General features: G+C 34.4%; 1 protein-coding gene across 8 annotated transcripts in view; it reads right to left on the bottom strand.

Moving 5' to 3' along the window:
• STAG2 (STAG2 cohesin complex component) overlaps positions 1-16,677 on the bottom strand; it is a 155,699-nt gene that overhangs the window by 29,206 nt on the left and 109,816 nt on the right. For all 8 annotated transcript variants that reach the window (XM_056125644.1, XM_056125650.1, XM_056125649.1 and 5 more), the window contains exons 16-24: positions 13,772-13,875; positions 12,415-12,507; positions 11,479-11,568; positions 10,751-10,954; positions 8,608-8,678; positions 8,219-8,306; positions 8,050-8,130; positions 4,520-4,612; positions 1,923-2,097 (exon numbers count right to left, since the gene is read on the bottom strand). In XM_056125644.1, coding sequence (XP_055981619.1) covers positions 1,923-2,097; positions 4,520-4,612; positions 8,050-8,130; positions 8,219-8,306; positions 8,608-8,678; positions 10,751-10,954; positions 11,479-11,568; positions 12,415-12,507; positions 13,772-13,875 — 999 coding nt within the window. The remainder of the gene's footprint in view (positions 1-1,922; positions 2,098-4,519; positions 4,613-8,049; positions 8,131-8,218; positions 8,307-8,607; positions 8,679-10,750; positions 10,955-11,478; positions 11,569-12,414; positions 12,508-13,771; positions 13,876-16,677) is intronic.

The following is a 16,677-nucleotide window of genomic DNA, read 5'->3' as shown; positions in this document are numbered from 1 at the left end:
TAGGAAAACAGGGGTCAGGGTTATAAACATGATGTGGTAGAGAGATATAGCTATATATCCAACACACAGACTCAACAACACTGAAAATGTGAGATCTTAGTTGCAACCAGTGAACTTTGAAATGTTCTTGCCAGGTGGCAGATGGGGTGGAGGAGGGGGTAACAGGGAGCATGGTAACACTGGTGGGAAGGAAGTTGACACTGGCGGTGGGACTGGTAGCTAAATATTGTTTGTCTAAAATCCAACTATAAATAACTTTGTAAAACACAGTTCTTAAATAATTTTTTAAAAAATAAATTGGAATAAAAGAAAAGGGAGTGAGTCATGGGACAAATTAAGTTTGGGAACCTCCGGTATAAATGAAGTAGCAGCAGTCCCCAATAAAAAGGCTATATGCCCAAACCAAATTTTGTTCTAGTTCTCAAAATAGAAATGCAAAGTTCGTAGAATTCTCACTTTTGGTGTCCACTTCAGATGTTTGTTTAGTTCACTGATGCTTCAAATCCTAAACTTTCTCTACATGATCATATATGTTCTATATGTATCTACTATTTATCAAATTATATTGTAGTTGTTTGTGTTTAGATATATTTATCGAATTAAATTCGTAAAAGCTATCTCCACATTTTGAAATATCTACAACACCTACAATACAGCCTGCTGACCAATGAATGTTAAGTGAATGCTAAAAATAAAAGTGTTCCACAAAAAAATGTAAAAATAAACAGAAATTAAGTTGGCTAGTTAGCTTAAGAAGGTTCCCCAAATACCTCTGAAATCACCGCTAAAGCAAAAATTTATGAGTAGTCCTTGAGCACCACCAGGTGCTGGTCAAAAATTTAAAGTGTGATTAAACTCAAAGTTAAAGATGAAAAACCTTAAGACTATAAACTTACTCATAATTTTGTTTTTAATACTTGAGAACAAAGCTCTTTAAGTCATACTATAAGGTATGTCTAGAATTTTATGTATTTGTACTTAGTTACAATATATGTGTATATTTACACATATATTTACATATATATATTTACACATATATTTACACAGTATATCTACTGTGTATATTTATGTAACCTCATGTGTCAATTTACAAAATGATGCTGCGCTGTCTTCAAATTTAATTCAAAATAAAAGCAAAATCAGAAATAAGTGAACAAATATTACTTCTTTTTCAATGACTGGTTCAAGTTAGGCATCCCTAAATATAAATAAGATGTCAAAATTAATGTAACGCCATGTGAGATAGTTTGAATTATTTCCCAGGAGACAGGGAAATACTACTCCAAGCTTATATATAGTGGTTTCTAATATTTTTAGACTTGAGAAACCATAGTTTAATGCCCAGACCGAAATGAATGTGTTATGAAAGTATTTAAGAACATCATATAAACATTACATTCTTCTGAAATTACCTGAATACTATTAACAATGATTAAGACAAAGAGGGAACAAATATTATCAGACATGTACTAGTTACTTTGCTCAGTCTAATTAATTTGCAGTTGTCTTATACAAAACAGAAAATCAGGCTCAGTAAAATGATAAGCAAGTAACTGAGAAACCTAGAGCAGCTTAAATAGGTAAGCAAGTTTATGTATTCCAAAGCTAATTACATGATATATATATTATTATATATACACTATCTTTATAATGATAAACAAATAAACATAATGTGCTGCAACATGTATCTGTGTTTCTAAAATAAAAAGGGTGGCAGGAAGGTGCAATGGTGGTATTGGAATATTGAACGACACAAATTATAATGAACAACTTTGTAAACCAGTGTTTATATAAAGTGTAATGGGAAAAATTAATTGAATTAAAAAGTTAAATGGCACATAGTGTTAAAGAATTTTTATATGTTTTGACTTAAATTTAATTTACAGAAGACACTCAGATTTAACAAAAAGCAATAAAATTACCTGCACTGTTACTATCATCATCCTGTTCAATGAAGACATGATCCAGAATGAAGCTGAGTAACTCAGATTGTAATGAAGAATCAGGAGTGTAAACTAACGGCTCTAACATGTCACGTCCTCCTGACATAATCTGATGGCTGAAGATCATTAAGATATCACATAGAATAGTGAAAGCCTATTAAAAAAGGAAAACATGCAATGAAACCAAGGTTTCTTTCACCAGCTGCTAAGAGTAACTTTATATATTTAAAACTTAAAAAAGTTCCATAGGACAATAAACATTAATGTTTGCATATTGTTTTTATAAAGGTAACATTAACAAATATTCATTTTTAACAACATAACACTGCCAAAACATGCAATCAGAATTCAACCTTAGTTCGTCCGATTCTATACACCAATGTCTTGTAAAATTTACATCTTGTTATTATTATTTTGGGGCCACAACCAGCTATGTTCAGAGCTTACTCCTAGCTCTGAATTCAGTAATCACTCCTGCAGGGGGCTGGGAGGGATCATAAGCACTGCCAGGGACCAAACCTGAGTCAGGTACATGCAAGGTAAAGGCCTAAACTCATTGTATTATATCTCCAAACTCAAATAGGAAATATTTTAAACTTGAAAGAAAAAAATAACAAGATATATCCCAAGACCTTTTAATGGTACTTTTAGAGCATTCTCAATGTTAGTATATATAGTAATTATTAAGCAGAAATAAATGAAGCCAAGTATAGGCCTGCTGGCTAATCACCAGGCAAGACTGACAGAATCAATAAACATGACTGAAATGGCATCACATGGAGATTACTAAAATTTGTCTTAAGAGTTTTTAAATAAGTCAAACACAGATAAATTAGTCAGAAGGTAACTGGAATAAGCTAATTATCTGTTGTAAAAGTGTAGTAAAAATAGAATTTTAGGGTCACAAAGTTAACAGGAAATTACATTTAAAGGAAGATTACTGGTAAAAAGATTATAAAGCAAATCTTATAATCTTTAATAAAATCTCATAATAAAATAATAGTTTTACTCTTTTAGAACCACACATTTCCTTTCTTTTTATCTTATGTTTTTAACCCTCCTCTCATTTCTCCTTATTTTACCATCAAAATAGCAATTTCTCTCTGTCAGGATATTTGAAATTACAGTTTTATAAAATAAGCAACAAAAATATAAAGCGATAATGGTGACTTTATCTTACTAGGTAAATTGCAAAAAAGATTTACAAAATAAGCAATAAAGATATAAAGTGAAAGGGGCCGGAGAGATAGTAGAGCAGGTTCAACTTGCATGTGGCTGACCCTGCTTCAATCCCCACATCCCATATGGTTCCCAGAGCACTATCAGGAGTGATTCCTGAGGGCTAAGCCAGGAGAAAAGCCATGACAACTGCCAGGTGTGGCCCCAAAACAGAAAAAGATATAAAGTGATAATGGTGATATTGACTTATCAAGTAAATTCACAGACCAAATAAAGTATTAAGACATAGTCCTAGGAGCTACTAGGTAAACCGATACACAAACTAAAGACCAAAAAAATCAACAAGACCCAATTATAAAAAAAAAATGTTAATTCTAATACAGAGGGCTGGAGCAATAGCACAGCGGGTAGGGCGTTTGCGTTGCACACAGTCAACATGGCTGACTCGAGTTTGATTCCTCTGCCCCTCGCAGAAAGCCCAGCAAGCTATCCAGAGTAACTCGCCCGCACAGCAAAGCCTGGCAACTTACCCATGACGTATTCAATATGCCAAACACAGTAACAAGAAGTCTCACAACGGAGACGTTACTGGGCCTACTCGAGCAAATCGATGAACAACAGGAGGACAGTGCTACAGTGCTACTAATACAGAAAAGCTGTATACCTTGTGAGATATGAAAATATACAAAGTATAACTCGATGTTCTATGTGCATCAAGTTCTTTGAAAATCCCGATCCCAAGACTTTAAACTAAATTTAATATCCAAAAAATGTATTCCTTTCATCTGAACTTTCTTGATAAAAACTTGAAAGGTTCTAGAACTGAGTTTTTAGTTCATAATTATATACATCAAATTGGTAAGAATTCAGCAATATGATAATTAAAACAATGTGTCACATATATTTGAAAAAGAAATAAAATTTGGTATTCAGGTCATAGTCACTTATTTCTCTTCTAAGTTATATGTGCTCAATTCTATGGGTACTCCATAGAATAAAACTAAATTCATTTCTTATGTACAGACCTAGTCTTTTAGTCGATTTTTAGAATAAACTCATACTGATTATTTAAATCAACATACAAATTGAATGTCTTTATTCCATTCAACTATCTCAGTCTAGTTTTTCTTTTTTTCTCTTTAAAAAATTTTTAAAGCGCCATGGTTTATTTCATAATTCATATTGTTTTAGACATACATTATTGTAGCACTGACCTTCTGAGAATGATACATATACATAAACACATTTATAAGGACATATGTAAGATATATGGACATGGTATATATACGGACTACTTTGTTCAAATTCCATATTAAGTTTTCTGTAATAGTTTATATACATTGACAAATTTTTGAAAAACTACTGCTTAGAAAAGTTTGCTACCTATAATTACTAACCTGTTCTTTAACAGTAGTATTCACATTGGTCAGGTAATGCTGACATATCTGACAGAACACCCTCATCTGTTTCTTTAGACGCAGTAAGTCCTCCTTGAAAAAAATATTGAACATGAACATTTTAAACACTCTATAAAATTAAGACATTTTCAATTATGCAAAATGTTATTTCATTCTAAATATACTTACACACCAATTTTAAGTGTACTTTACACAAAAAAAATATTAAGCCAATTTTTTTAAAAATCACAACAAAAGGGGCTGGATCAATAATACAGTGGGTAGGGCATTTTCCTCACACGCAGCCGACCCGGGTTCAATTCCCAGCATCCCATATGGTCCCCCAAGCACCGCCAGGGGGAGGGGGATGAGTACATGAGCCAGGAATAACCCCTGTGCATTGCGGGGTGTGGCCCAAAAAGCAAATTTAAAAAACCACAACAAAAGATGGAAAGATAGCTCAGGCAGGTGAGTAGATACTTTGCCTGGGGGATTTCAATCCTGGGCACCACATGCTCCCCTGTGCACTGTCAAGAGTGATGCCAAATACAGAGCCAAGAACATATCCGCTGAACACACAAGGTGTGACCAAGAAACAAAAACACGATGAAGTACAGCTTTATAAACATCAGATATAATAATGGCCCTAAGTGGTCCTAAGTACATTAAAATAAGAAAATTTTATAAATCTACTATTGCAGAATGCTTAAAGAGCAAAGATTGATATTTAATGCTCACTTTGTAATTTGAAAGGTAGATAACTGAAGAATGTAAGAAATCAACTGTGAAAAGGAAAAGTGACTTTTATGTCTCTTTTCAGTTCTTCATTTTAAAAATTGTGGGGAGAAGGCTCCCAAGCAATGGCTATGAGGCTAAGGCTTCACTTCTGAAAATACTCTCTAAGATCACTGAGTGCCAAGCCTGGCTCAGCCATTTGGCGATTCCAGAAGGACACAAAGGACACAACCTGGTGTACAAGGGTCTCCAGTGATATATTTAGCAGTGATTCAAAGACCCAGTGGAGCCAGGGACAGAACTAGTAGAGTCCCTGAACACGCAAGGTATGTGCATACGAACTATGACTCCAGCTCACGTTTTTTCCATTTAAAGCATATTGCTTATATTATTTTATAAATTCAAAATGGGAGCAAGAAACCAAAAAAAAAAAAAAACCCTTTATGGTATTACTTCCATTTGCTCGAGCGGGCACCAGTAACGTCTCCGCTGCGAGACTTGTTGTTACTGTGTTTGGCACCTCGAATACGCCATGGGGAGCTTGCCAGGCTCTGCCATGCAGGCGGGATACTCTCGGTAGCGTGCCGGGCTCTAATCGAACTCTAAAATGGTTAGTAGAATTTAGCCAAGTTTCAGCATAATTCTATATTCACTAACAATGATTTTAACCATCTTTCGTCTATTAAGTTTATTATAATTTTTTATTTTAAATTTTAACTCAATGCTTTAGACATAAATAAGCAAGATTTGTTAACAGTCACTATTCCTACTATAATTCTGATACTTAAATGAACTTCTTAAGAGTTTTTATCAAAAAAAGGTATGCTTTGGGGGCCAGAGATAGTTCAGTGTGAAGGGCACTTGCCTCACAGGCAATTAATCCTGATTTGATGCCCAGCATCTCATATGGTCAACCAAACACTGGCAGAATTGGTCTAAGCACAGAGCCCTGAGCAACAGTGAGTGTGACCCAGAGCACCAATAAGTGAGGCCCAAAAATAAAACACAGTATGCTTTTTATTTTTAAACGATTTCTCATTGGAGTGAGCGATAGCACAGCGGGTAGGGCGTTCGCCTTACAAGCGGCCAACATGGCCGACCCGAGTTCGATTCCTCCGCCCCTCTCGGAGAGCCCGGCAAGCTACCGAGAGTATTCGATATGCCAGACACAGTAACAACAAAGTCTCCAATGGAGACGTTACTGGGCCCGCTCGAGCAAATCGACGATAAACGGGAGGGCCTTTACCTTTACCTTTACTATATTAGTAGTTTCAGGTAATATTTGTTTATGCTGCACAACTATCACAATAGGTAAATTTAACATCCCTCCTCAGAAATAATTCCAATTTATTTTCTCTTGGTAAGAGCTTTTAAGTTATATTATCAAAAAGGACAATGGGAGAGGTGGGCAGGCCTTGAGTCACACCCAACAGTGATTATGGGAATCATGCAAAACTTAGGGTCACAAAACTTTATTGACCCCTGTATTTTCTCTACAGTCTCACAAAAGGACAATGTTTAACAACAAAGCAATATTGGTATTTAAAGAGGGGAGGCTCTTTTGCTGATCACAACACCCAAAAGGAGAGAGAGAACAAAAGGGAATGCCCTGCCACAGTGGCAGGGGGGAAGGGGGGGATAGGGGGATGGGGGGGGAGGGATATTATCCTGGTGGTGGAAAATGGGCACTGGTGGAGGGATGGGTATTTGATCATGGTATGACCGAAACCAAGCACAAAAATTTGTAAATCTACAACTGTACCTCATGGTGTTTCACTAATAATAAAAATAATAATAATAATAAAAAAAATAAAGAGGGAAGGCTAATGCATTTGGAGCTACAGTAGTATCCTCCTTTAAGCTCAAAGAAATCCTAAGGCTTTAAAATAAATCTTTAGTTTTTGCAAAACAAACAACATGAAAAATAATAGGATTCTGAGGAAATTTCTTTTTGAGGAAAACTACCCATGAACAATTTAGAAAACCTCAGAAGTTGTTTATTTTATATATATATATATATATATTTTGCTTTTTCGGTCACACCCGGCAATGCACAGGGGTTACTCCTGGCTCTGCATGCAGAAATTACTCCTGGAGGTGCTCAGGGGACGATATGGGATGCTGGTAATCGAACCCGGGTTGGCCGCGTGCAAGGCAAACGGCCTACCCACTGAGCTATCGTTCTAGCCCCGTTTATTATTTATAAAAACGTACCCAAATAACTATGTACATATCATATAATATTTAAGCTTCAAATTTACAAAAGGAAATTTACATGGATTTTAATGAGTAACTTTTTAAATCTCTGTTAAATAATGGCTAGCACATAATCCTCAGAGAAAGTTACCATGATTTTCGAATTTCAAGAGAGAAATGCTTGATTGAACAATGTGATTTTAGAATAACATCAAGAACTATGAAGATCTAGGGATAGTTTATTTGCAATCATTAATTTATATAATTGAATAGATATATCTAGCTGCTTCAAAGGATCTTAGTGCTTATTTGCAACGTTAATATTTATATATTACTTATGCATATATAGTCAAAGTAAGAGTGATGAAACCAATAAACTATGCCAACTAAAAATGTGAACAATTTTTAATTTAAAATAAAATTGGAACAAAACATACTACAATTTTTTGACTGAATATCTACAAAACTACAAAAATTGTTTTATACATACCAATATTCTAGATTAAAAAATAAGCCAGACTTTATTGAAATAATTCATCTTATCAAATGCATTCACTTGCTAAAAACTATGAATTATATTCAATTAAACAACCACAAACCTTTGTAGAGCTACTTTCAGTTATCTTAGCAAGTTGCCAAAGAATTACATAGTGAGTACACTGCAGTGCATGAATAACAATCTGTTAAAAAATCAAGAAAAGACAGTTAAAATTAAGTCACAAGACTTAATTCACAAAGTTAAATATGAAACTTGTAAATAATTAAGACCTGCTCAGGCATGTCTCCATTTTCAATTCCGGTTTTCAAAAGTTTGTAATTACAAGCAAACAAATCCCACTTTGAAAGATCATGGGCACTGTAAAACAAAGAACAAATTAAATTACATTAACACTTAAGTCTAATCACATTTGTTTTGGATTTGAGCATTAACAGAATGATGTCAGAGTAAATATAGCCAACTTTTTAGCATGTAGTCACAATAAAGTGTATTTTTAAAAGTGTGTCAGTTGGAAACTTATCCATCATTTCCCCATTTCAAAATATGACTATCAAACTCATTTCCCCCTGAAAAAATCTGATTGTATTATAATCTAAAAATAGGTGACTTGATTTTCTTGTCTATAATTTTAAGAAATCAGAAACTTCATTGAACTTACTTATGAAAAGCAGTAATTCTCTTCAACGTTGACAATACCTGATATGCATCATCTTCATCAGGCTCTTCACCCTATATTAATTATACAGTATTATCATTAATAAATACCAAAGTGGACGTTACTACACAGGTTTTATTTTCTTGAAAAGAATAATCTAACAAAAAATACATACTAACTTTGACTATTGATGTCCAGATCTGGCTAAACTAAAAACAATACGGCTGGAGTAGAGTTAACAGATTTAATTGTCACATGTACAGTACACTCAAGACAGAAAAAAATAAATGACAACCCTTTTCCTTAGTAGTATTTTCAATTGTAATAAATATGTTAGTAGAACAAAGAACCAATAAGACAATGACTAAAGAACAGAACACTCCTGAACTTATAGTATTCAAGTCAGGATAATTCAAAACTGACGTGTTTAAAACTCAAACTTTTCTACAAATTAAGCTAAATTAATATTGCTTAACATAAATTTGTGCTAACGACAATCATACCCAGCCAAATGTATTGCTATTAAAATTTGTAACAATGTGCTTGTTGTACATCAACATATCTGCACAAATCTCAAATTAACAGAACACAGTAAACATGGCATGTGACACACAGACACATATTTGTTTGACACACAAACACATAGATTAACATTGTTAAACTAGAAGACTGGAAATAACAAAGTCCATACTTTGCAACAACAGTAACAAAAAACTGATAGGGAATAAAATAAATGTAGTAATTCAAGATTTATGATTTTTACTTCATGCAACGCCGTTAAGTATACAGCTCCAGAAGAGGGGAAAAAATCAAAATCAAAATAATTGTATTTGGTTGCCATGCTAAGCCTCGTTGGAAAACCAACAGAACTTATAAAACTCCTAAAGCAAAAGTGACTAGAACTTATTACAATTTTACAGGGATGGTAGAACTTCCAGCCCATGGGCCATATAAAGTTCCCAAAACCATAAGGTCTGGCTGTCGTATATGAAGTGAAAAATAACTATGTATCTTGTTGTCTGCCTGTGCCCCATCTTCCTATATATTGTATGGCCCACAGGTAGTGTTAACAAGTAATTCAAGAGGCTGGCATAATAGCAGTAGGGTGTTTGCCTTGCATGCGGCCGACCCGGGTTCGATTCCCATATGGACCCTGAGCACCACCAGGGGTAATTACTGAGTGTAGAGCCAGGAGTAACCCCTGTGCATTCCCAGGTATGACCCAAAAAGGGAAATAAAAGATAAGTAATTCAAAGGGTTCTTGACAGAATAAAGGTTCCTCAAACTTTATAATTATCATAAAGCACAGTAACTTTCTTTACCACTGCACCCAAAATACAAGAAATAAGATAATGTATTTAATAAATCTACATGAACAGAGCCTGGCTCTCTTTTCCTATTCCACTAATACCCTTTCTCACTGAAAGTCTCTTAAATCAACTAAACCCCGTTATCTTTAAAGACAGATCTTTCGGGGGCTGGAGCAATAGCACAGCAGGTAGGGTGTTTGCCTTGCACGTGGCCGACCCGGGTTCGATTCCCAGCATCCTATATGGTCCCCTGAGCACCACCAGGGATAATACCTGATTGCAGAGACAGGAGTAACCCTTGTACATCGCTAGATGTGACCCAAAAAGAAAAAAAATAAAAAAATAAAGACAGATCTTTAAAATAATAAAAGTGAAGGGTGGAAGGATAGTAAAGTGGGACATGTGTTTGCGTTGCACACAGTCAAATGTGTTCAATCCCTGACATCCCATATAATCCCCTAGCACTGCCAGGAGTAATTCCTGAGGACAAAGCCAGGGATAATCCTGAGCACCACTGGGTAGCCCCACCCCCCACCAAAAAAAAAAAACAAATAAAATAAAGCAAACTAGTCTAAAAGATTCTTATCACCTTCTTATTTTGGAGGAGTAATAGTAACCTGATGAAGTATAAAACACAAATGCTGAACATTGTGTTTTATATATTTTATATATTTCAACATACTACTAAGGGGTATCACCAGGATTGGTGACTAATTTCGTTTATTGCAGAGATGAGGCCCAACTGACAATACCGCTAATAAATAAACAATGAATGTACATATACACACATACATATATGCACATGTATGCATATATGTACACACATATAAATATACCTCTTGCAGAAAATCTTCAAGAAGCCGGTTAAATTTATCTGCCAACTCATCTATGAGTTGACTTCTTGAAATGTCTACTCTGTTGAAGATTGTGAACTCTTCATTACAGAGTGCATGATAAGTTTTAGAACATGCTTCCAAAACATCTGTATCTGTGTGCTTCTCTACAATGTTCCGGATCTGACGTAATAATGCATCCAGATGCTGTAAAATGAAAGTAATTTGCATTAAAACTAACAAAATATTATTTACATAAAGCAGCAACACAACTATAGGTTGACTCTTCACATATAGTAACTCTACAACCAACAGTGAATACATTTTAAGATATTTATCTAGTTTGAGTAAATAATTACACCAATACAATGTGTCCTTAACTTCAATAGGAATAACTTTACCTAATATAACTTTGGTGAGGCTATAAAAATATGACTTAAATATCAACTAGAATATACCAAAATATTAAGTGGATACTGCTTTTGTTTTTTAATTGTTACTATCTTTTACCATACCAATCTTCATAAATCATTGATTAAATCACAAGAAAGCGGTATGGCTATAGCCATAAATTAAATGGAAACATCATTAGCAACATTCTCTATACTCTTGAACATAGAAGATATAAGATACAGGTCATCTTTTGTAATATACATTATACAATTATTAATATAAACAAACTATAACAGAATAAACATTTCTTCAAGGTTTACATACAACAAACACTGTACCTTTTCTAGTCGACCAGTGGTATATATTTCCAGATCAAAGTATTGAGGCAACTGCAGTAAGTTAGTCACTTTTTCTGCATCTATAGAATACTTTTAACAAAAAAAAATCATGTCAAAAACATCACAATAATGGTAGTAAATGATGTAATGATTATAAATGGAGGGACACGGAGAGTATCATGCTGAGTGAAATGAATCAGAAGGAGAGATACAGAATGACTGCATTCATTTCTGCTATTATGTGTATATATACACACACACACATACACATACATATATAATGACAGAGAAAGAGAGAGTAATATCCAAAACTAGGATAAATAGGGGGCAAGAGGACTGGTCAATGAATGGAAGCTTGCCACATGAGTGTGTGGGGCATAGTACAGTTAGGATAGAGAATGGATGAGTATGACAATTATCATTTTGGACAAAAAATGAGTGTTGTAAGTAGGTAAAGGGATATACCTGATAACCTTATCATTATCTGTATTGCAAACCATAAGGCCCCAAAGGGGGAGGAGGAGAGGGAGGGGAACAGGGAAAAGTGATTGCCATGGAAGCAACCGGAGGTGGGGTGGGTAGGGAAACTGGGACCAATGGTGGTGGGAAATGTACACTGGAGAAGGGATGGGTGTTGGAACATTATATGACTGAAACCCAATAATGAGCAAATTTGTGTATATATCACTGATTCAATAAAAAGTTTTAAATGATGCAGTGAATTTTTGAGAGGCATTTTAAAACTTAAGACTACCTATCTTCTCTTCAGAGACAGTACAGTGGGTAGGGAACTTGTGTTGCATGTGACTAATCCAGGTGGGCACCCAATATAGTCTCCCAATTTCGGCCAGTTGTGAACCCTGATCACAGAGCCCAGATTAAACTCTGAGAACCAGCAGGCGTGGTATAAATAAAAACAAAAAAGTACAAACTTACTTTAGCTAATAACTGAGGAAGGGCCACAGCAAAAAGTTCAGTGATTTTCGTCCTGTCATCTAACTGGGTCTTCTTCTCCTTTGCTGTCAGCACCTAAAGAAATACAAAATTTATATATAGTATTTAGCAGTTAAACACCATTAGGATGTTGAAGGTTTAAGAGATATAAATTAAAAGCAATAATATTAGAAAATACCTAAGTAGATAAATTAACCCTACCCCTGGATAAAAGGAGGCATAACAGGAAAAAGAAGGTCATTTAGGAGATAATGTAAAATTGAACTGAGTATTACACTTCAGTCTACTCTGTGCTGTGGCCATCAATTCAACATGCTACTATAAAAAATTAAACAAAAAACCTAGAAAAACAAAATAGAATGTAAGGTTCAGTGTTATCTGATTAGGTATCAATTATAAACAAACACACATGTATAGGTGTGTACTAGGCCACAATAAAAATTATTTTTATGCTTCATGGTCAAAAATTATTTTTATGCTTCATAGTCAAAAAACCTTTGGAACCATTAGCTTACAAGACAAACACATGTGAACTTTGTAATTAACGCATTAAAACCTAACTCAGGAATCAGGAATTTCTCTATTTTCATGAATATCTGGCCAAGATGAACTCAGCGGTAGAGGACATGTTTCACTGTGTGTGAAGCCCTGGTTTTAATCCCAGACAATGTACACCAAAACAAAACTGGATGGAAAGACAACTCAAAGGGTTGATAGTATGCATTGTGTACAAGAGGTCCAATGCATACAGGCTTGATGCCCTGAGTTGTACAGTTCCCTCAATACTGTCGGGAATAATTCCAAACACAGCACCAAACTGGTAAGCATAATACTTTAATACAGTTTTTTTCTAATTATTATTTAAAGAAAGGAAATCTATACATAAAATAAACAAAAATTCACAAATCTAAAATGATGTGCTTGGGCCAAAGAGCTAGTACATCAAGTAGGGCACTTGCCTTGCATGTGGCTGATCTAGGTTTGATCCCTAGCATCCCATATAGTTCTCCACACAGCCAGGAGCAATTCCTGAGTGCAGAGCCACAAGTAAGCCTTAAGCATCATAATGTGTGGCTCAAAAACAGAATAAATAAATAAACAATGATGTACTACATACAGTCTTAAAAGTAGGATCAATTGCATCTCCTGCATTAACAAACCATCTTAAGGATTAAATTCAAATACTGCTAATTGCCAATGCCCTAAACTTACTTCTAACACATTTTTAAGCAAAGGTCATCTGAAAAAATATAAATAGAAAACAATTTGCTTTATGGTTAAAAGACTTTTAATATATTAAGAAAAAGGAATAGTTTAGAATGAGAATATTTTGTCATACCCTTTTTCCTGTCCCTCTTCCCACAGGAGGATGACATTCAGCAGCTTGTCTAATGGTACAGAGCATTATTTCAATAAGTGCACTCTCTTGTCTATCTGTTAGTGCTGGAAAAATTTTTAAAAAATGTTAACCTATTTCTTTTCCCTATATGCCACTTGTAATTATTATATAACAGCACCTAATGTCTATGTCAAAATCTAACCAAACATATTAAAGAAAATATCATTACCATATTACATAAATTATAAGATCAAGTTAAACATTCCAAGTATGTACAACAATTAGAAATAAACTAAAGAAAACATAAATAGACAAAATAATTTTAATGTAGACAACAATGACATATTTTTACATGGAATAATACTCATGTGTATGAAAACAAAGTACTTTTTAAATTGAGATAACATTGGCTTAAATCCTTGTTTGTTTCAAGAATGTTTTTTCACACCTCTTCAAAAGTAAATTGCCACACTGTGCCTACTATCCAAGTGCAGAAATCCCTCCACCATCATCTATTGGATCCCATCCAACTTTCATGTCTTGTTAGCATCCTCCCCATCTGGCAACCTCAATTTTGTGACTCAAATCCAAAATTTGGTGTTGGACTGATTTTTTTCTGCTTCCTAGTTTTATTTCTTTATAACCTACATATGTGCAAAATCATTCAGTATGTATTTTGGACTTATGTTTACTTAGTATCACACCCTCAAACTCCATCCAAGTTGTCACAAGTGGCAAAATTTCATATTACATTCCAATTGTGAATATGTACATATCTTTTCTCCATTCATTCATCATTGAGAATCTTGTTTCCATATACTAATTATAGTAAACAGTGCTGCAATGAACATGACATTACAGAGGATACGCATTACAACATATCACATCAAATTAGTCTTTGTATTCTTCAGATACCAAGGTGTCAGATACCAAGAAATGTAACTGATGGATTATGTGGTTAAGTTGGTTTTTAGCATATTGAGAAACCACCCAAGTAATTTCCAAAGAGGATGAACCAGTTGATAATCAGACTGACAAAGTACAAAAGATCCTTTTTCTCCACAATCTCACCAACAATTCTTGTTTATACACATTATGATAAAGGCCATTCTCACAAATATAAGGAGCTATCTCATTGTAGGTTTTTGGTTTCATTTGTTTTGCTTTTCGTTTTTATGTTTAAACCAATGGTGTTTTTCAGAGATCATACAGAATTAAGCACAGTGCCCTATACATGAAAAAGAATTGTTAGGCCACTAAATCAGATCCCTGACACCTTCATTATAGTTTTGACTTGTAGTTCCCTGAGAAGGAATGATGATGAGCATTTTAATGTACCTTTATGACATCTCTATGTCTTCTTCAAAGAAGTGCATTAATCTACCCATTTTGGGGGATAAGGTTTTTCCGTTGTTGAATCTTATGAGTAATTTACATACCTAGGATATTAGCCATCTCACAAGATACACAATGATCAAGTACTTTTTTCTCCCATTAAAAATGTCTTTCATTTCTTTTGCCTTATAATTTGCTGAACCAGTGACTTATTCTTGCTTTCTTTCCTTTGTTTGTGACAGTCAAGTACCTCCATGGATACTACCAAAGACAACACTGTGGTATGTTTTGCCTATGTTTTTAATCCATTAAAAAGTCTTTAATCCATTTTGAATTAATGTTCATGGATGGTCTGTAATAATGATCTAGTTTTAGAGTTTTGTAAGTGGATAATTCAATTTTCCCATGACCATCTTGGGCAATTTCCCAATTTTTCCATTCCCAAAAGAGACTTTTCTTACTTCATTGTACATTTTGGATTCCCGTCATAAATTAAGTACTCATATGTATGTGAATTTATTAATTATATTCCATTGATACTCTATTGATATTCTATTTCCATTGTTTCAATAACATTTCGCGTTGATTACTACCACTTCATAAAATCGTTAGTCAATAACAAGCCCATTAGTTGGACCACAGAATTTTGATTAAGATTGCACTGAAGCTGTAAATTGCTTTGGATAGGACAGTTCATTTTAACCTTGTTAGTTTTTCTAAGCCATGAGAATAGAATAACATTTTGCCATATCATACTGTTTTTTAAAATGTCTTATAGTTTTCAGGATACATCTTTCACCTCTTTTTGTTATTCCTAGATACTCTCATTTGAAATGATCAGGATCAAACACAAGTCTTCATACAAGGGCTACCTGGCACATTTTTTGGAAAAAAAAGTAAATATATCCCCCTTCCATATTTCTTCCTAACCCAGAAGTGCTCAAGACTTACTCCAGTTCTGTATTCTGGTATCACTCTCTCTGGACCCGGGCTCTAGAGACCATATGGGATGGTGTGGATCAACCTGGGTTGACTGTGTGTAAGGAAAGAACCCTAGACATTGTGCTACCGGTCTTATTCCTGAAATACACTCTGTATCTCTCTTCCATTTCACTGCTTGCATATAGAAAGTAACACACTTTTGTGTTGATTACTTAGCCTGCCACTTAACTGGACTAATGTTTTAGTGGTTTCAATGGTATTCTACAATGGTCTTGTCACCTGCATATAGTGAATTTTACTTCTTTTGATTTTACTTCATTTTATCTTTCTTACCTAGTTAACTGGCTAAAGAATCAATAGTGGTAAAACCATATAACCACGCTACGTGTAACTAAACTCAGAGGAAAAGTTTTCAATCCTTTATAACTGAGCTATGACACTAAGACTTTATCATAAATGGCCTATAATGCTTAGAAATGTTCCTTCTACATAAATTTTATTATGTTGTAAACAGATATTAGATATGGTCTATTATTTTCTCCCCATCTATTGAATCATGAACTTTTTATCTTGCTTTTAAGCTAATGCAGTGGATTTTATCTAGTGATTTATGTGGACGAACCATCCTT

The sequence above is a fragment of the Sorex fumeus genome, unplaced genomic scaffold, assembly GCF_029834395.1.
Source record: "Sorex fumeus unplaced genomic scaffold, SorFum_2.1 ptg000058l, whole genome shotgun sequence".
Classification (NCBI taxonomy): Eukaryota; Metazoa; Chordata; class Mammalia; order Eulipotyphla; family Soricidae; genus Sorex; species Sorex fumeus.
The sequence above is the reverse complement of the archived record's forward strand: the minus strand, read 5'-3'. Positions and strand labels throughout refer to the sequence as shown.